General features: G+C 31.8%; 2 protein-coding genes and 1 non-coding gene across 4 annotated transcripts in view; 2 read left to right on the forward strand and 1 right to left on the reverse strand.

Moving 5' to 3' along the window:
• LOC125871115 (uncharacterized) overlaps nt 1-6920 on the forward strand; it is a 367917-nt gene extending 360997 nt beyond the window's left edge. For both annotated transcript variants that reach the window (XM_049551718.1, XM_049551713.1), the window contains exons 2-5: nt 4281-4458; nt 5369-5580; nt 6018-6279; nt 6395-6920. In XM_049551718.1, the coding sequence (XP_049407675.1) occupies nt 4291-4458; nt 5369-5580; nt 6018-6279; nt 6395-6724 (972 nt within the window). In that variant the 5' untranslated portion in view covers nt 4281-4290 and the 3' untranslated portion in view covers nt 6725-6920. The remainder of the gene's footprint in view (nt 1-4280; nt 4459-5368; nt 5581-6017; nt 6280-6394) is intronic.
• Nucleotides 6921-7413: 493 nt separating this feature from the next.
• On the reverse strand, nt 7414-7541 carry LOC125854029 (U6atac minor spliceosomal RNA). Its single transcript, XR_007445327.1, has one exon. It is a non-coding gene; the product is annotated as a U6atac minor spliceosomal RNA (small nuclear RNA).
• Nucleotides 7542-15996: 8455 nt separating this feature from the next.
• LOC125871012 (protein ADP-ribosyltransferase PARP3-like) lies at nt 15997-19693 on the forward strand. Its single transcript, XM_049551592.1, has 16 exons — nt 15997-16187; nt 16281-16397; nt 16478-16535; nt 16612-16681; nt 16907-17081; nt 17160-17293; nt 17378-17615; nt 17701-17828; nt 17915-17991; nt 18071-18231; nt 18306-18515; nt 18597-18699; nt 18790-18872; nt 18944-19087; nt 19181-19363; nt 19553-19693. Exons 1-16 carry the CDS (start codon nt 16002-16004, stop codon nt 19628-19630), a joined length of 2145 nt encoding a protein of 714 aa, XP_049407549.1. The 5' UTR covers nt 15997-16001; the 3' UTR covers nt 19631-19693.
• Nucleotides 19694-20922: the final 1229 nt, after the last annotated feature.

Below are 20922 nucleotides of genomic sequence, written 5' to 3' on the forward strand. Positions count from 1 at the left end.
ATAATTTAATTAAGATAAATTAAATTATAGATCCTTTTGAAATTGGAAAAAAAAAGATTTGGATAAATTAAAATTTTAGAATAATGTAACTAGGGTTACTTGAGACCCAACAAATAAATCAAAAATATACTTATTGAACAAGGAAGATGATGGTATTACTTATTAATGTTTGATGTTTTTAGCTTTTAAAATATGAGAGATATTTAAAAAGTTGAGAAATAACAAGGAAAATAATAAGTAACACTTCTCTTTCATCAAGAATTTTATCCTCCTTTTTTATTTTTTATTTTTTAAAAAAAGTCATATTTCTCAGAATTCACACTTCTCCATCTTCATTATTTTCACTCTTAATTAGTAATAGTCATAACTCACATTAAATTATCGTAGTTATTAAAAAAGTTATTTACATATCATTTAATTTTAACAATAAGAATGCGTATGCAATTTATATTATGTTGACACTAATAAGAACTTATACTAACAATTAATATGTTAACTGTGAAAACAGAAAGGAAAACAGAACAACAAACAAAAAGTCTAAATATATTTATTTTTTACATCATATAACATATATAACCATATTATTATTTATATACTTTCAGTATACTAAGATAATGAACACGATTGACACATCATTTACCATTTGAGAAGATTTATTAACAAGTGATAAAAGTTTGAGAAATTGTTATCATTTATAAATTTGTAATATTTTCGACTTATCTAAAGTACCTATAATTTTTTGTTCATTCCACTACGTCAAATTCAAATATTATTGTAAGCCACGTTTTATATGAAAGCTAACATATTCAAAATTTATTGAACATAATTTTAATTGTTGAATGAAAATCAAATCAAATAGGAGCATTTTTTTTAATATAGTTTATAACATTTAAAGTGTTTTTTTTTTTTTAAAAAAAAAACTATAATTATAAATTGACTTTTCAATTAATAACAAATTTATAAAATGCGATTCACATCGCGCGAAGCGCGAACAAGTTTACTAGTTTCTGATTAAAAATGAAGTAATATTTATCTTATTAATAGTAGCTTTTGGCAATCCTTTAAGGTTGAGTTAATGTCTTATTAATCGACTTATTAACTTTATGAAAATAGTGATGTTAGGAGAAAAGACAGAAAAATAATAATAAAAAGAATCAAATCACATGTTTTCATTGGCCTAAAAGTAAATTATTATGCACAATCAACATGTAATATAGTAATATATTGTAATATTGTCCACCACATTTCATGTGCACAAAGCTCAAGAATAATAATTCAACCAAAACAAATAAACAAAAAGACTCAAGAATAATGAAAGCATATTGCACTGGAACGTGGCTAAATAATGGAGTATTCTAACCACATTTTTATTTTTAATAAAATTACTAGTAAACACCTCTATTAAGAGGATTTTCGGAAATTTAGTAACTTTTATTCCAAATTTTGTATTTATAGTGAAAGTTGGAAACCAAAAATGACAAAAAAGAACATAATTTCCATATTTTTGTGCTTTACTTGAGATTGATTTTTAATTTTTTTTTAGATATAATAGTAAATATATTCTTTGTATTTCTAATTTTAATATTTATACATTCTAATTTTAATAACATGTATAACGATGTTATTCCTTACTTTTTGAAATTAATAACTAAACCCCTTATATAATGTAAATTTTACGCAAAGGAATATTCATCCAATTAAGTAAATTTAAATATTTGAAGGGGGAAGTAAAATAAAATTAAAAAAAAATTAAAATTTGAGAATTTCCTGTATAACTCTTTTTTAGAAAAATACAGATAGAATGTTCAAAATGTATAAAAGTTATTACTAGTAATTAAATAGTATATATTATGAAATAATTTGTGATTATTTTCTATTTGATTTGTTTGAAATATACATGTTTCAACAGAAAATTAAAATCAAAGGCATGAATTAAAATTTTCAATAGAAATGATTATGCTCTTTCTTTAATTTTCATAAAATTAAATTTTACAAATTTCTATTATTAGTTTTAATTTGTCTTTTAGTTATTCTATTTTAATGTATTAATTATAGCTATATATATGCCCCGTACTTTTCAAATCTAACCACTTTAATAACCTTGTAAAATAATAATATTATTAAACCTAATCTTTTGTAGAATTTTTGTAAATGATAGTATGTAATTATTTTATTTTAAAATATAGGGTACATTTGAAGTTGAGTCATATTACAAGGATGTTTAGTATAATTTATCATATATTTTATATAATGAATCTATATATAATATAAAGTCAAATGTAAAAAAGGTGATGTGGCACCTCTCTAAGGCCTCCATTGCTATTTATCTTTTTCCTCATTTTTTTGACTTTTTTTTTCTCTATTTTATCTTATTTTTTAATTAAAGAATTAATCATACTAATTTATTGTCTATAAGTTATTACATTAATTGTTAATTATTATATANTAGTATTATATTTTATATAATGAATTATTAATAAATGCATATTAAAGCATATAACAGTTTTCTTTCTACATTTGGTTCACTACTAGATACAGAGGTTTTTTGGGTCATGAAGCAATGAGAGATTCGTATTTGAAATATGATTTTTCCACCTTATTTCTATATCGAATCAGTTCATTGGAACAATACACGATGAAAGATAAATTCCCAATTAAATTCAGAAAATAATCATTGAACAATTTTCTTTTCTCACCAATACAATTTAAATTAAATCTCTGAAAATAATAAAGTTTTTCTTTTTAAAAATGAAATATCAATGAAAAAAATATATTATTTTATAGTACTGGTTATTTTAGTTCCCTAGAATTTTAAAATTCTTTTACTGTCATATTATAACCAAAGGGGATTGACTCAAGTCTTCAAGTTTTTCATGTACTTTCATAAAATATTGGAAACATTAAAAAATAAGTTAGGGTATACAGAAGAAATGATGTTTATGTTTTCTTTAATTAAAATAATTGTTTCATTGTCTTAGAAAAGAACAAAATAATCAACATAGATCGTAGCAGGATGAATGAGATTCCTCTATTCTTATTTAAAAGATCTCGAATTTGAGTTTTGAATAAGAAAATAAAATTATCTTTAAAGCGTCGTCTCAAAAATAAGTCTTACAATACACAAATTTAAATTAATCAAGGCTCTAATATCAATATTGAATGGAAAAAAACCTATATAAATTACTAGTGATCAAATTTAGATTTCCAGAGTACAATTAATAAAATTAATTTAATACAATAAATTCTCCCTTAAACGAACTGCCAAGTCAACACTAATCTATTAAAAAAGGTAAAAAAAAAATATATTTTTTAAAAAAGATTCTTACGTAAATATACAGGTCAAACAACCGTAAATACAGCACAATAAAATCTCTACAACTAGAATAGCTAAATTATTGGGAAAAACGAAATTCTCTTTTCATTTTTTTTTTTAACTTAATTTCAATTTTAATTTTGTATATTTCAAGATTATGCACATATTTTCCTCATGTAGTAAATAGCAAAATTCTGCGCCGTAATTTTCTCCAAACACTTTAAAGCAAAATTTATCGAATTAGTTGGTGGCCCAAAAAATCTCCTTACCAACCCTACCATAAAAAAATAAAAAGGAAAAACAATATGAAGTTTCCTTTTCAAGGAATCCATACCCATCCCCCTCAACCATAAAAAAATAAAAAATTATTATTATAATTTATAGTATTATTTTTTCATTTTAATATAGCACAATTTTATCAAGCACAAAATTTTAGGAAAAAGGAAGACTTTTGAAATATATATTTTAAATTAAATTATTTCCACAATTTTTTCGGGACAGACTAAAAAAAATTTATCATAAACTTAAAAAGCTTAAAAAATTATATACAGATTCACGATCAAAATTAAAAAGTTTTAACCTTTGAAATTCAAAAACAACAATAATATTCTCTCTTTCTCAGCATACAAATTACACTAGGTGATTCTTACTATTTGTCATATTTTTTAATTTTGATGGACAAATTAATCAACGTGAAAAATTTGATTCGAACACCACAGTTATTAAAAAAAGTGAGATATAAATTAAAAATAAATTAAACCTCAAAATTCGAACAGCACCATACCTGATACCACATATATAGGGACAAAAAAGGAGGAGTATTTGAGAGTTTTACAAAAGGAATTTTCTTTGTTAAAAAAGGGCCAAATGGTTGACCAAAAAAGAGTTGTTTTTTCTCGTATAAAATTATGAACAGATCTCTAAGGAAAAAAACAACTCTCATTTATATATTTTTTTCTTTCATTTTTTTTTTCATAATGGTTTCTGCAGAAACTAAACCTAATAGTTCATCAAATTTCAAATTAATTGATGGAAGAAAATTGTCTTACAAAGAAAGAGGTGTTCCAAAGGAAAAATCAAATTACAGAATTATATTTATTCATGGATTTGACAGCTCCAAAGAAAGGGATTTTCTTGCACCCCAGGTAAATTATTATCTAACATAACTTCTTCATATGTTGTTGAACAGAATTGTTAAATGGACAGGTTGAATTAAATTTGCGTGGGTCATGACTCAATTAGCTCGAAATTTATTATTTGGGTGAATGATCATAAGGTCATAATTCAACATAACTTCTTGATATGTCGTGGAGCATAATTGTTAGATGGCATTTGAATTAAATTTGAGTGGGTCATAACTCAATTCGCTCGAAATTTATTATTTGGGTGAAAGATCATAAACAAGTCATAATTCAACATAACTTCTTGATATGTTGTGAAACAGAATTGTCAAATGGACGGATTGAATTGAATTTGAATAGAAAACATGTGAAATTAAGCAATGGGTCATGAATCAATTCGTTAGAAATTTATTATTTGGGTGAAGATCATGTGTATTGAATAAATGAATTATAATTCAATAGGACCACTATAACCCAAATTTTCTTTTTTAAAAGAAAAAAGAAGAAGTGGAAAGTGTATGTTTTTTTCTCTTAAATTATTCCAAATTTATGCAATTGTGTTTTCCATGTGTGGGTTCAATTAAATTTGAACGAAAAACAAGTCAAATCAACAATGGAGTCATGACTCAACTCACTCAAAAGTTGCCTGAATGAATGAGTTATAGTTCAACCCGCCCAATATATTATTTTTTATTTTTCTTAAAGGATATTAAAAGGAAAGTGTATAGTATATGCTTTTTTTCTCTTAAATTTTCTATTTTTGTATATTTGAGTTTGAGTTGAAACTATTTTGATCCAATAGTTTGATGGATCATTTCTTGTTCAATCTATTTGGTCAAGTCAACAAACGAGTCATAATTCAACATGTTCAACAAATGAGTCATAATCCAACCTGTTCGATATATGTAGTTATTTTTTTGAGAATTTTTGACAGGAATTTATGAACACGATGGGAGTTTATATAGTTCAATTCGATCGAGCTGGATATGGAGGAAGTGATCCTAATCCGAAACGATCGTTAAGGAGTGAAGCATCAGATATTGAAGAATTAGCAAATTACTTGGAATTGGGATCCAAATTCTACATAATTGGTTTCTCCATGGGATCTTACCCAACCTGGAGTTGCATCAAACACCTATCACATAGGTAACATTTATTGAATCATCGTATCGTGCTTTTATTGTGATCGATATCAGCAATGCAGTTCATTCAACGATAAACTTATAGTCTAAATTGTATAGATAAAGAGATAACATGAAACTTGAATGAACAAAATGTCAAAAGCATGAGCCGAGAGTCTATCAGAAACAATCTCTCTACCTTCACAAGGTGTATGAGTAAGGCTACGTACATGCCACCTTCCCCAGACTCCACTTGTGAGATTAGACTGGGTTTGTTGTTGTTGTTGTTGTAAATTCATGTCTTTGAGTCGAGGGTCTATGAGAAACAGTCTCTCTATCTTCACAAGGTAAGCGTAAGGCTACGTATGCACCACCCTCTTCAAACTCCACTTGTGAGATTACACTGAGTTTGTTTGTTGTTGTTGTTGTAAATTCATGTCTTCTATTTTTCAAACTTGGTAGGTTAGCAGGGGTGGCATTTGTGGTTCCCATTGTCAATTACCAATGGCCTTCTCTACCGGAATCTGTATTAAAGGACGATGAACGGAAGAAGTGGTACAAAAGGATGACTTTGGTTGCAAGATATGCTCCTAAGTTATTGCATTGGTGGATGATCCGAAAAACGTCTCAATCCTCCTCTACCGATAGTACAAAACCTACATACTTTACAGACAAGGACTTGGAGCTTTTGAAGAACGCACCTGGATTTCAATTCCTAACCGCGGTAAGGTCAATAACAGTAACTACGTCTTAATCCCAAGCAAGTAGAGGCCGGCTCACCATTTCCTGCAAAAAAAAATTGAAAGTGTTATTTTAACTTCTATGTTTTCCATCTTCAGGACAAGCTAAAGAGCAGAAATGTTTTCAACAACCTCCGTAGTGACTTCCTTGTGGCGTTTAGTAAATGGGATTTTGATCCTTTGGAGCTTAGCAATCCTTTTTCTGAAAACGATAAACGTCCTGTTCACATCTGGCACGGGTGTGAAGACAGATTTATCAATCTGAAACTACAAAGACATGTCTCAGAAAGGTTACCTTGGATTCAATATCACGAAGTTCACGATGGTGGACATTTGTTGATCTATGATACCGCGGTCTGTGAAGCCATCTTAAAGTCTCTTTTGCTTGGCGAGGACACACCACTCTATACACCTAAATTTACCTCCTGACTGTCACACCCCTTTTTCATTGTGTGTTCTGTAGAAGATGCAGAGGCGATCAATGTCAAAAGTATCGGGACAACTAAAAAAGAAAACGAAGGTTTACAAGATATGGTGAAAGAGAAGTATGAATTGATAGATTTATATATAGTGCTTTCTGAGCATGATTTTTTTGATGTAGTGAAGGAGGAAGAAGTATATAAAGCCCACCACATGTTTATTGATTATATTGCATACTTATAAATCTCTTATTATAATCTTGATCTATAACTATAAGTTGTATAAAAACTAACCATGTTCTAACTTTTGCATTCCACATTACTTGTGAGGTCAAATTTCATCAAAAATCAAGAATTAAGTACATAATTGTTAGTCTACAACACGATGACCACCTATCGTAGATTATCTTGCCAACATATGGAGGACGAAAGGGGTCAGAAAATATCACATTCATATAAGCACAAGTTCCGAATCGGCTTCTAGATGATAGAATCAGACTCCCAATTTTCTCGAATAATGGTGGTGTGTGCAACTAGACTGTTACATCTGGTACCTGCTACCTCCCACCAATACAGTTTTGGGTAACTCTATTGTCCAAGGAACCAAAATTTACTATCAACTAGAAACTAACCAAATTGTGAGGTTTTGGCAGGATTACTTGTGTCAATGAGAGAGACCACTTCACATTTTTGATAACCAAAAGAATTAGGTAAGATCCACCGAAGTGAGTAGCCTTAACCAGATGTGTGTGGTAACAGGTTAAGCCTAAAGGCTGTTCCCGTCCCTGTCTGAGGAGATGCTAACTATCACTCCTTTCTACGAACACAATAAACTTTACATCAATGTTATGTAGAGCAGGCAACAAACAATGTATTTTGATCGATACCATAGATTGGAAAATAACAATGTTATGTCTGCTGGTCTAGTCGACTCAAGTCCTCTACTGACAGTTTAGCAGGATAACGAGAAAAGGAAATACAGGGTCAACTCCAGCCTACGACCTGTATAAATACTCGGTGCATCAGTCATAACTACATGATAATACAGAACTTATTGAGGTTTCTATTTCTATTTTGAACAACACAAAAGCGGATAAGGTCATTTAGAACGATATACAATTCAAGCACCTAAGATCCATACAAATTGAATGTTGTTCTTCATTTTCCTATCTCAATTGTTCTGCATCCCTATAAGCTCAAAAACACATTTTTCTTTCCTTCGTCCCTCAGTAACTCTATTTCTTTCTGCTATTTACATTCCCTAAAAGCTGCGTAATAGCTCAATGTTAATTAATAGACGTTTACCTTTCTCGTGTTATACTGTTGTTGAGTAGCTCATAGCTGGTGCTGCACTAGTGCATCGTGTAATGCTAGATACAGAACACTATTACAGATATGTCAAGAAAGAAAAAAAACTCAACCATGAAGCGTTGACAGAAACTTGAGCTTAGTAAACCAAACTTTTTATTTTATAACCGTAGTGTACGGGTAAGCTTATGAATTCCTCAATTAATAACACGAGATACTTGTCAGCTCCTATCAGCAATAGGTATCTAGTAACTTTGTCCACCAAAACTAAATAGGATAAATGAAAAAAATCACTAAACTTAGTGTATGAGTGTATCTTTTTCCTTTTTCTTCTTCTTCTCTTTTTCAGAATTCAATTGAACTCAGTATTTTCGACACAAAACACACAATACTAACAATTACAAATACAATGTGTTAAGGTAAGAACCTCAAAAGTTAGAAAGCATCGAGTTTAAATCCTGGATCTGCTTCTAACTCGAGATACAAACTCGAAAACCTCCATCCAATCAGTTGGTCTTACTAGTCCAAATTAACCTTCAACAAAGCAAATTCACCATTATTCTTTACTAAATAAACTTAAAAATCAAATTAGCATTTCAAACATGCAAAAGCCCCAAATATTTTTAGAAAATTTTAAAGCTCAAGAATAACTACAAAATATTGAACATCGTCTTTTTATTTTTCTTTCCCACCAGGTGTCAATTCCTTACTCGCACATTACATGGTCTATTTCTGGAGGCGGCACTCCCAAGGATATTTTTTCCATACACAATATTAATTTGAATTAAGACCTCTAATTAAGAATTGGGGAATCTCAATCATCCAATTACGATCCATAACGATGTGAACATCATTTTATCACAATACTAAAAATTACAATTCATCAAATACTAAATAGAGCAATTGTTTTATGTCAAATAAGACACATAAAACCAGTAGAAGAAATCCAATATAATACAAATAAAAGAAAACTGATAACGCAACAAGTAATCTCAATTTCTGTTAGTGAAAAATAAGAAATAATAATTGCAAATTGAACCAAACAACATAAACTTTAAGAGAATTAGGAGGAGAACTCAAAACTCTATACTAATAAATAAAAATATAGCTTTATGTCTTTTTCTGAAGTTCAGTTTCTGGTGTTTACTTTAATTATCAGGGGCTTTATAGTCTTTCAATTGTTGAATATTGGGAGGAGCAAGAAATTGAGTGAAAATATAGAGAAATGTAATCTTAAATAGAAAATTATATATGTATTTTGTTTTTTAATTTGTATTTTTTATTTATAAACATAAAAGATCTCATAAGTCGTGGAAACTATTAAAATTATTTTAATTCTTTATATAATCTTATCAAATAAGCAAAAGTTTATAAGAGAAGTATATTACATTATCACAAAGTTATATTTAAAAAGTACAATATTTATTGATCGGACTTTAATTCAAGAAAAAAAGTAAATTTGAACATGAGTAATACTTATCTACCACAAAAATAATTTTTTTTATGAAGAGTTACTACTAAAGAGACATTTGACGAAAATAAGATAATTTTGTGTAGATAAATAATGTTTTAATATTTTTAATAAGAAAAACAAATAATACCTATTCACTTTCCTCGATAAGTTCAAGACGTGTCATATTTTGTTTAATTACTTTTCCTCGATACTTACTCAATGTGCATTACTTGATCTCTTGAAGCCCAAATTATCAACCTCTCACACTTGTTCATTGTGGCATTTACACTTTTCCTTTTCACATGTCCAAACCTTGTTAGTTTCGCTTCCCTTATCAGTTTCACTCCCACCTTGCCCTAGGCATATTTATTTCTAATCTTATCTCTCCTAATATGTCACACATCCACTTTAGCATCTTTATTTATGCAACTTTCATCTTCTTAACGTAAGAGTTTTTAACTGGCTAACATTCCATCTCATGCAACATAATCGATCAATCCATCGCTCTATGAAACTTACCTTTAAGGTTTGGTGATACCTTCTTATTACACAACACTCCAAAGACGAACCTCTATTTCACCTATTCCACACCAATACGATATGCCTTATAGTTGATCTCCCTATTATCTTGAATTAAGACTCCGTATACTTAAAACACTCTCCTTTGGGGTTGATCTGAGCATCAAACCTCACTTCCACACAACTTCACGTATAATATCATTGAATTTACATTTCAAATATTCAAAAATTGTCTCTAAACCACTCTAACTAACGGTGGAGATAGTACGAAATTTACGAATTTTACATATACCCAATAATTTTATAAATAAATTATTTATATACAAATATATGAGTATGAACCTAGTCACAGAATTAAATTGGGCAAGACATACATTATGCGTCATTCGAGAGTGTCCAATTTAAAAGTGGTACTCCACTCCACTCCACAAAAGTCAAAACTGCAAAAAAAAAAAAAAACAACAACAACAATTTGTAGTATCTTGGAACTAGAGATCCCTGCAAAATAAAAAACTCAGGACTTGTGAGCAACAAAAATATATTTTAGTTTGTTTGAATTTATGTGATATTTTTTTTATCAATTTAAAAATAAATAATTTTTTTAAAAAATATTGTGACAATCATAGAGTATTCGAGTCTTTCAAGTTATTGTTTTTTTATATACTTGCTAGTAATAATATAAACGTCCAATCTCATTAAAATTCGTAAGATAAGATCTAGTCTGCTTTACTTGTATTTTTCTAAACTTGTGAAAGTTCCAAAGTAATGAAGTGAGCATGAGAGGACTAATTATGTAACAAGTTTCCAATTTTTGTAAGTAGTAATAACACACATATATTTAGAAGAAGCAAGTGATGAATGGGAGTATACCTCTTGCAAAAGTATCCTCAAGCTCTAATATTCAAATTCAAAATTTGAAGTTACTAGTGTTTGGTATGGTAGAGAATATTTTTAATTTTTTTTTATGTATGGTTAGAAAAATAAATTCCTTTAAAATAGAAAGAAAATGACTTACAAGTTACATAAAAAAAAAAAAAAAGTGATATTTCAAATTTATTGTTTTTTCTCTTTCCATTTAATATCCCCTATTCTCATTCTTGACCATTTCAGCCTTGAACCACCCCTCCCCACCTCATTTAGCAACCTAGAGGGCATAAATGCAATCCTTGCCTTTAATTAAAAAAGGGAAAATGGATAAATATACCCCTGAACTGACGTAAATGATATATGCAGATATCCTTCGTATTTTTGGGACATTGGTATTCTTGCCGCCCAAAAACCAAAACATATATACGCTTCACTCTAACGGAAGACTAAATAGGAACATGTGGCACAATCTTATCCGTCGATCAGATATTTAATAAATATTGGGTCGGTGGATAAGATTATGACCGTGTATGTCCGTTAGTATAAAGGGTATATATGCTCTAGTTTTTGGACGGCAGGGGCACCAATGTCCCAAAAGTATGAGAGAAGGTATCTACATACCATTTACGATAGTTTGGGGTATATTTATCCTTTTTCCCATTAAAAAATTTCAAATTTATAATTTATTTGGTCAAAATTCTCAGGATTTAAAAATATTTATTTTTTAAAAAAGAATGCTTTCATAAAAAGATGAGAGACTGTTTTTTCATAATTAAATTTTGTGGATTTATAGCTNATTGTTTTTTCTCTTTCCATTTAATATCTTGACCATTTCAGCCTTGAACCACCCCTCCCCACCTCATTTAGCAACCTAGAGGGAATAAATGCAATCCTTGCCTTTAATTAAAAAAGGAAAAATGGATAAATATACCCTGAACTGACGTAAATGATATGCAGATATCCTCCGTATTTTTGGGACATTGGTATCTCTGCCGTTCAAAAACCAAAACATATATACGCTTCACTCTAACGGAAGACTAAATAGGAACACGTGGCACAATCTTATGTGTCGATCAGATATTTAATAAATATCGCGTCGGTGGATAAGATTATGACCGTGTATGTCCGTTAGTATATAGGGTATATATGCTCTAGTTTTTGGACGACAGGGGCACCAATGTCCCAAAAGTATGAGAGAAGGTATCTACATACCATTTACTATAGTTTGGGATATATTTATCCTTTTTCCCATTAAAAAATTTCAAATTTATAGTTTATTTGGTCAAAATTCTCAGGATTTGAAAATATTTATTTTTAAAAAAAGAATGCTTTCATAAAAAGATGAGAGACTGTTTTTTCATAATTAATTTTTTTAGATTTATAGCTTTAAATATACAAAATCTTTGATAGAAAGTGTAATATCCAAATCAATTCTATATATTTCACATAAATTTTAATTAGTCGAACACCAATATAAATAAAATGTAATTGTAACAGCTAAGTAGGTGCCGCTATAGTTAAAAAGAGAAATGAGTCGTGTCAAGCATTGAGAGTTTTTGTTATTACACGTGTCAACCTACTAGCTTACTATGTAAAATTATACCAAGTTAAAACTTTTTTTTCACTTCTCTTCTAATTTTCAATCTATATATTATATATATCGATATACAAATTTCCACAAATCTTTTTTTTTTAGAGGCAAAGTACTCCTCAATCAAAAATGAAGGTTAGTTCTTAGCTGTAGTATATATATACACTCTTATGGCTTCTAATACAAAGTTTAATTTAATTTGTTGTAACCTTTTGTTTGTAATTAGTTGGTCTTAATTTTAATTTGTTTGAGGAGTTTTGGTTTTACTAACTCAAATTGGTTTTTGATGTTAAGAGGATTAATTGTTATCAAAATTGTGGTAGCAAAATACTATATATGCATGTGTTTTTTTTTGTTAATTTGTGGATGTAGTTTAGTGCATAGTTTAGTAAAGCGTATTGCTTTGTTGTAACTATTGTTTTGTTACTGTCTATTTTTTGTTTGGTTATTAACTGTTATTTCTTGTGATTTTGTTACTTTTCTTGTTGGACTGCTTTGGATTGTTTTTTTCATGAGCCAACCCTAATCGAAAATAGGGTTGGGGTAAAATTTGCGTATCCTTACCCACACCCCACACTTGGTATTATTTTGATGGTGGTGGTGGTGGTACACTTTGGAGAGTAGAATCAAAGGATGTCTTCCTTTGACCAAGACTTCTATTTTACTGAACTATTGATACTTTGAGAATTTAAACTTGACTAGCTAGTACTACTCCCTCTGTCCCGTTCCCAATTTGTATGAGTTAGTTTGATGGATCCCGCCTTTCTTTCGACTTCATTTGTAGGACTTTGTGGGATGGGCCGTGCATGTATGCGTCATTTGACGTCTTGATGCATGGATGTCATGAGTATGTTCGCATAGGCTTAGGCCTATTTTGTAAGTGACACGAGGTTTAAGAAAAAAAGAAAGACTTTTGAAACTTGTGGTCTAAAATAAGTCGAGATAATTGTGTGGCTAGAAATCAATTCATTAAGTTTAAAATGAGTATTTTAAAGTTTTATTACTAAATATAGAAATGTGGCCTTTTTGGACATACTAAAAAGGAGAGGGCCGGGGCAAGGAAAATGAAATATATTTTTTGGTGTTATATGATACTACGTCTGTCCATTTTTATTTGTCATGTTGTGCTTTTCGAAAGTCAATTTGACTAACTTTCAAAGTTAAATTAGATCACATTAATTCGATATTTTAAACAAAAAATTTAAATATTCAAAAACTATACGAAAAGTAATTGCACTTTCTTGCCTATCAATATGATGAAAATATATATCATAAAATGTTAGTCAAAGTTCTTATAGTTTGACTCTAAAAAAAGAAACCATGACAATTAAAAGTGGACGGAGGAGTACTAAGGTAGTATGGAAAAAAGAAGTACTAGAACTCTGTAGATTTGCTAAAATGGACATCAATTTTTGGTTGGTATAAGGGGTTGAAACGGAAGGAGAACTACTTTTTATGTAGTTTCTAAATGTGAGAAGTTTATTTCAACAAGGTTGAAGATTCTATATCCAAATTTACACTCGAAATTATTTAGTTTCAACTGAATCAGGACACATAAATGGAAAGCAANATAAGTCTAAGAGATAATTGTGTGGCAAGAAATCAATTCATTAAGTTTAAAATGAGTATTTTAAAGTTTTATTACTAAGTATAGAAATGTGTCCTTTTTGGACATACTAAAAAGGAGAGGGGCAAGGAAAATGAAATATATTTTTTGGTGTTATATGATACTACGTCCGTCCATTTTTATTTGTCATGTTGCGCTTTTCAAAAGTCAATTTGACTAACTTTCAAAGTTAAATTAGATCACATTAATTCGATGTTTTAAAAAAATAATTTAATATTCAAAAACTATACGAAAAGTAATTGCAATTTCTTGCCTATCAATATGATGAAAATATATATTATAAAATGTTAGTCAAAGTTCTTATAGTTTGACTCTAAAAAAAGAAACCATGACAATTAAAAATGGACGGAGGAGTACTAAGGTAGTATGGAAAAAAGAAGTACTAGAACTCTGTAGATTTGCTAAAATGGACATCAATTTTTGGTTGGTATAAGGGTTGAAACGGAAGGAGTACTACTTTTTATGTAGTTTCTAAATGTGAGAAGTTTATTTCAACAAGGTTGAAGATTCTATATCCAAATTTACACTCGAAATTATTTAGTTTCAACTGAATCAGGACACATAAATGGAAAGCAATGGAGTACTGGATATGGGAAGTAATAATCATAAATCAGGCTAGTGATGGTGTTAATGTGGTCCTATTAGTGGGTTGTGGAGTTAATTAGTTGATTTTGAATATTTTAATTTGTGTGTGAGAATTTCGGTGAACGTTTCTTTGCTCTATATAAGTATATAGATTGGCTTAAGAACTCTCGAGGATATAACTTATATATGCCGACAGCGGAATATTTACACACCAGCTGTGTGAACTGTGATCTAATATGTTGTAGCAGGTAGTTCATCAGTAATTTCACTTATTATGGGTAGGTGCCTTTAGTTACTACAACTAACAGTATGCTTTTGTTGCTAACAAGTTGGGATCGGCTAGATGTTAGCAAAGGTCAAACTCAAAAATGTGTTGATAAAAAGTACTATTGTACTTTATCAAGTAGCCAAGACACGGGACACCCCTTCGCTGAGAAATTATATTGTTTAACTAGGTTAAAATTTTAATATTATGTATAAATGCGATAGGTCGACTCCCCTTATCTTTTATGTGCGTGTCTACTTTTTTATATTTTGATACTCATTGGTAAAATATCTGCTCCACCACTCACTTTATGCATTTTATGTATGTGGAGGTTCATGAGACCCGATCTCAAGCGCACTCGGCAAGTGAAGAGAGAAAGGTGATGAGGAAGCAGCAGGCAGAGAGCAACAGCCAAGAGTCAGCCTCACACAAAAAGGCAAAAACTGAAGAAGAAGAAGGTACTGATCACGAAGATGGAATCCGAGAAGAGTTTGAGAAGTTCTGTAAGACTATAACCGAACATCTCTCCGTCAAGCAAATGCGCGAAATCCTTGAAGCAAATGGCCAGTATTCTAAAGGTGAAGATGATGCTGTTGTTCCTAGATGGTAAGTTAATCCAGTTTGTTAAAAATCTTTATTGCATCATAATATACTATATTGAGGTGATGAATATTATTCACTCTGATTCATTTGTGTGTGGCATTGTTACTGTCCACGCCCCACAGAGTTGAAAGAAGTGGTTGTTCTATAGCAATTATCCTTTCCGAGTTTTTTTGAATCATCAACTATTGTATAGTTTCTAAATATGTAAATTTAGTTTTAAAAAATCTGTATTTGAAATCACACCGAAAGTTTTGCAGTTTGGCCCTTGTAGTCCCGAGTCCTGCTACATAAGTAGAAACGGGGTGTATACATTGTATATTAATATTGTACTAGAATTGAGCGACCGGACCTGGGATTGTGTATAGCTGACCTTGAAATTGAGGCGTAGTAGTTGCTGTTGTTTCATGTGAGGTTTATTGTGATTCTTCCTTACTCATCCACTCGCCTTCTCTTGTACAGTCAAGACATAATGTTTTTCGGGCCACTGGACAATTGTCCTATTTGTGGTGGCAATTTGGAATGCTCTGGCGATGGTTATCATTGCGTTGGAGATTATAGTGAGTGGTCGAGTTGTATTTATAGCACCAAGGAACCACCGAGAAGAGGAGAGTCTCTCAAACTCCCTAAATCTGTTGAAAGTACTCCAGTATCTGATGTAATGTCTTAAAACTAATTCACTTTACATTTCTTGTTGCGAGATGGATGATAGGAAAAAAAGAAATTTGACTATCTATGTATGTTCTCATAGCTGATCAAGAAACGTGGAAACCCCAACAAGAGTCGCCCCCGAAAGGAAATATCTGCCCCAAGGAAGCCATTTGATGGAATGATGATATCTCTAGCTGGTCGTCTTACTCGAAAACACGTACGCACTTTAGTACTTCAGATGAATTTGGCTTCATTTTTGTGTATGTTTATGTTGCTATTAAAGTTTTTTGTGCACAGCAATACTGGAAATCGAAAATTGAGAAATTTGGTGGAAAAGTGAACAACTCTGTCACTGGTAACTGTTCAGTGTAATTTTCTTATGAAATTTACTTCTCCAGTTGTGTAGGAACTAAAAGTGTTCCCTCTTGCAGGGGTTGCTTGCGTAGTAGTTTCTCCCGCTGAACGTGATCGTGGTGGCTCATCCAAAGTAGCTGAAGCTTTGTATGTATATTTAATTGACACTACATTAATTGGATTAATAAAAATGGCTTTCTATATTCTAACGTCGAGCAGAGGTGGATACAGGATTTGAACTTCGATGACTTCTACTTACCAATTTTTATGCTTTTATGGTTGAAATCATCGTGCTTTTGCGATTATGGGTTCAATTGAACACGTGAGTTTATGTTGCATCCGCCTCTGATGTGAGATATTGTTGTTTCTCAGGGAGAAGGGTATACCGGTAGTGAGGGAGGCTTGGTTGAGTGATAGTATAGAAATGGAAGAAGCTCAGCCTTTAGATGCATACGACGTCGCCAGTGACATTGCTGTCGAAGGTAAAGGTATTCCCCTTGATAAGATGGATCCAAGTGCAGAGGCACTCGAAACTGTAACAGCCGAGGTATACTCCCCCCTCTTTTTCTCATTTGCTACTTAAATCTTGGTGTTTGCTTCAAATATCGTCTTTTATTTATTGTAGCTTAAAGTGTTTGGAAAAAGAGGGGTACACAAAGACGCTAAGATGCAGGACGAAGGTGCAAGAATATTGGAGAAAGATGGCTTATTGTATAACTGTGCACTGTCTGTTTGCAACCAAAAGAACAAACTCAACGAGTAATGCTCGAAAGTCTCCCTAGTTCTTTCGAGTTCTTAGTATTTCTTCAGGTGCTGATGAAGTGATTCTTCAAATTGATGCAGCTTCTGTATTATGCAACTTATCATGTCATCGGAGAATCGTTTGCATATGTATTATAGAAGGGGCAGAAATGGTGATAGCTTAAGAGCAGACGACAAGCTAGAGGAGTGGGAAAATGTCGATGATGCGATTAAGGAGTTCGCTAGGCTCTTTGAAGAGATGACTGGAAATGAGTTCGAACCCTGGGAAAGGGAAAAGAAGATTCACAAAAAGCATCACAAGTTTTACCCTATTGATATCGTACGTCACAACTTAAATTATTTGTTCTTCGAGGTACACTTACATAGCATTTGCTAGACAACTAAAACATGGTTTAACTTTGTAGGATGACGGAATAGAGGTTAGGCATGGAGCGCTTGGCCTAAGGCAACTTGGTTCTGCTGCTGCACATAGTAAGCTTGATTCGGTAGTAGCAAATTTCATGAAAGTCCTTTGTAGCCAAGAGATATACAGGTATTAACGCCGTTCAGGTTGCAAGCTGTTCCCGTCTTATCCTTACGTGTGAAATGAACTTATAAAGTGTTGTATGCTGGATGAAGGTATGCTTTAATGGAGCTGGGACACGATTCACCGGAAATTCCTATAGGGATGCTTACTAATCTTCATTTGAGAAGATGTAAGTCTTCTCTCTGCCTATAGTGCATTTCGTATCGGTGATAAACATTCAAAAGATTCATTTACTTTTAACTCTACAGGTGAAGAAATTCTCCTACACTTCGTGGAGAAAATAAAATCAATGAAGGAAACAGGACCGAAAGCAGAGGGTGTCTGGTATGAGTTCAGTCAAATGTGGTTCACTCTCATGCCATCTACGAGGCCTTTTACTTTCAGGGATTATGCCGATCTCACAGAGCATGTAAATGTCATTTCCTCTAAATCTTTCGCATTATATATTAAGGTGTTTTAACTTACTGTTTGAAAATAATCAAGGCTGCATCTGCCTATGAAACTATTCGGGACATCAACTTTGCCTCGCGTATTATAGAAGACATGTCTGGATCTACGCTTGATGATCCTCTCTTTGAGTGTTACAAGAAACTCCTCTGTTCAGTTTCTCCCTTGGAGAAAGAATCTGATGACTACAAAATGATAGTGAACTACTTGGAGAAAACTTACGAGCCGGTCCAAGTTGGAGATATGGTAAGATCTATTTATGTTCATTTCCAATCCTCTTTCAAAATTGTGAACTGTCGGTGTGATCTAAAATGCATGTTTCACCAGAGCTATGGTGTATCGGTTGAGAATATATTTGCCGTTGAAGTTAGTGCTTGTCCTTCCCTTGATGAGATGAAGGAATTACCTAACAAAGTTCTTCTCTGGTGTGGTAAGTAATATCTCGTTGGCATATAATTCTCGGTTGAGCGTTGTTTCACAACGATGAATGTTATTGTCGATCACATTATATTGACCTCAGGTACAAGGAGTTCGAATCTTTTGAGGCACCTGCAGAAAGGTTTCTTGCCTTCAGTTTGTTCACTTCCCGTATCGGGATACATGGTACAGAAATTCATTTACTACGAACTATTTTTTAGTCTACATGTGTACTCACTGCTAATATATGCGTTCAGTTTGGAAGAGCCATCGTTTGCTCGGATGCAGCAGCGGAAGCAGCAAGATATGGTTTCACAGCTGTAGACAGGCCAGAAGGTTTCTTGGTTTTAGCCGTTGCTTCACTCGGAGAAGAAATTAAGGAGTTTCCGAGCCCTCCCGAGGTAGCAAAGAGACCGTTGGAAGAAGAAATATGCATATACGCACTCGAATGTTAGTTTGTAGTTGTTGATCTGATGGTCTGATTTACCATTCAGGATACTCGAGTGTTGGAAGAGAAGAAAGTTGGAGTAAAAGGACTTGGAAGGAAGAAAACCGACGAGAAAGAACATTTTGTCTGGAAGGATGATATTAAGGTACCGTGCGGTAAGCTGATTCCATCGGAGCATAAGGACAGTGTCCTCGAGTACAATGAATATGCCGTCTATGATCCACAACAGGTACTTCATATAAAAACTTTAGTACAAACATTTATATACAATGACATTGTAGAAAATTGTCAACGATGTGTGTTATACTATTAGTAGTTGGATCTATTTTCCCTTTTTATGGCGGTGCGTATAAGGTGAATCCAAATCAGGCAGACTATCCCTTTGTTGACATTTTTCCGTTCTTTTTTTTTTATCAAGGTGAGTATAAGGTACTTGGTGGCGGTAAAATTCGACGAGCAGGATGCAGTATACGATACAGCTGAACCCGGGCAATAGTGGAAAATGGACTAGACAAAGGCTGTACATGCTATATTTTGTTTGCGATCTTCTCGTGTGGACTTAAAAGTAGTTTTTGCTAGTGTAAAGAAGGCAATGGCCTTGTTTTGTTGACGTTCATATGAATGTAAATATGTTCCCTTTTCATCTGTAAATTCATGCTGCAGTAACTACGATCTCCGTAACGTCGTTCGAAGTACACGAATACATGTTCTTTCTTTGCTCCGAAACATTTCTTGCATTTTGTAGCCCTTTTGACATGTTATTATATAGCGGTTGCTCCTATTTCAGGAACTTATCAACATGCACAGTTTGATATGAACTTATTTACTAATATGGTTGAAATATATTTCTATATTGATTATGTATTATGTATATTGTATGTGTAGGTATGTATATTATTACATTTAAATATATAAAGTTGATGTATTTGCTGGCAATTTTGTAATAAAATTAGATTAACAAAAGGTATGGGTACTGGAATTATCCTTTTATGTGGATTACTTTATTTATAATGTAGATACTTAGATGTAATCTTTTTACCTTTTAACAAAGAAAAAAGTTGCTTGAAGTTTATGTTTGACANTCGACGAGCAGGGTGCAGTGCACGATACAGCTGAACCCGAGCAATAGTGGGAAAATGGACTAGACAATTGCTGTACATGCTATATTCTGATCTTCTCGTGTTGACTTAAAAAGTAGTTTTTGCTAGTGTAAGGAAGGCAATGACTTTGTTTTCGTTGACGTTCATATGAATGTAAATATGTTCCCTTTTCATCTGTAAATTCGTGCTGCAGCAACTACGATCTCCGTAACGTCGTTCGAACCTTCGTCGTTAGAAGTACACGAATACATGTTCTTTCTTTGCTCCGAAACATTTCTTGCATTTTGTGGCCCTTTTGACATGTTATTATATAGTGGTTGCTCCTATTTCAGGAACTTATCAACATGTACAGTTGGATATGAACTTATTTACTAATATGGTCCAAATATATTTCTATATTGATTATGTATTATGTATATTGTATGTGTAGGTATGTATATTATTACATTTAAATATATAAAGTTGATGTATTTGCTGGCAATTTTGTAATAAAATTAGATTAACAAAAGGTATGGGTACTGGAATTATCCTTTTATGTGGATTACTTTATTTATAATGTAGATACTTAGATGTAATCTTTTTACCTTTTAACAAAGAAAAAAGTTGCTTGAAGTTTATGTTTGACATTTAGTAGTTTTTTTGTCCATGTATATGTTATTGGGAAAATTACATGAGATTGCAAACATCC

The sequence above is a fragment of the Solanum stenotomum genome, chromosome 1 (genome assembly GCF_019186545.1).
Source record: "Solanum stenotomum isolate F172 chromosome 1, ASM1918654v1, whole genome shotgun sequence".
Lineage (NCBI taxonomy): Eukaryota > Viridiplantae > Streptophyta > Magnoliopsida > Solanales > Solanaceae > Solanum > Solanum stenotomum.

Bases quoted from the DNA above. Each gene is read 5' to 3' on its own strand.
- LOC125871012 (XM_049551592.1), top strand. From the start codon at position 16,002: ATGTTTTTCGGGCCACTGGACAATTGTCCTATTTGTGGTGGCAATTTG. The intron at 17,829-17,914 runs GTATTAACGCCG...TGCTGGATGAAG, and splicing joins TGTAGCCAAGAGATATACAG to GTATGCTTTAATGGAGCTGG. The intron at 17,992-18,070 runs GTAAGTCTTCTC...TTAACTCTACAG, and splicing joins TAATCTTCATTTGAGAAGAT to GTGAAGAAATTCTCCTACAC.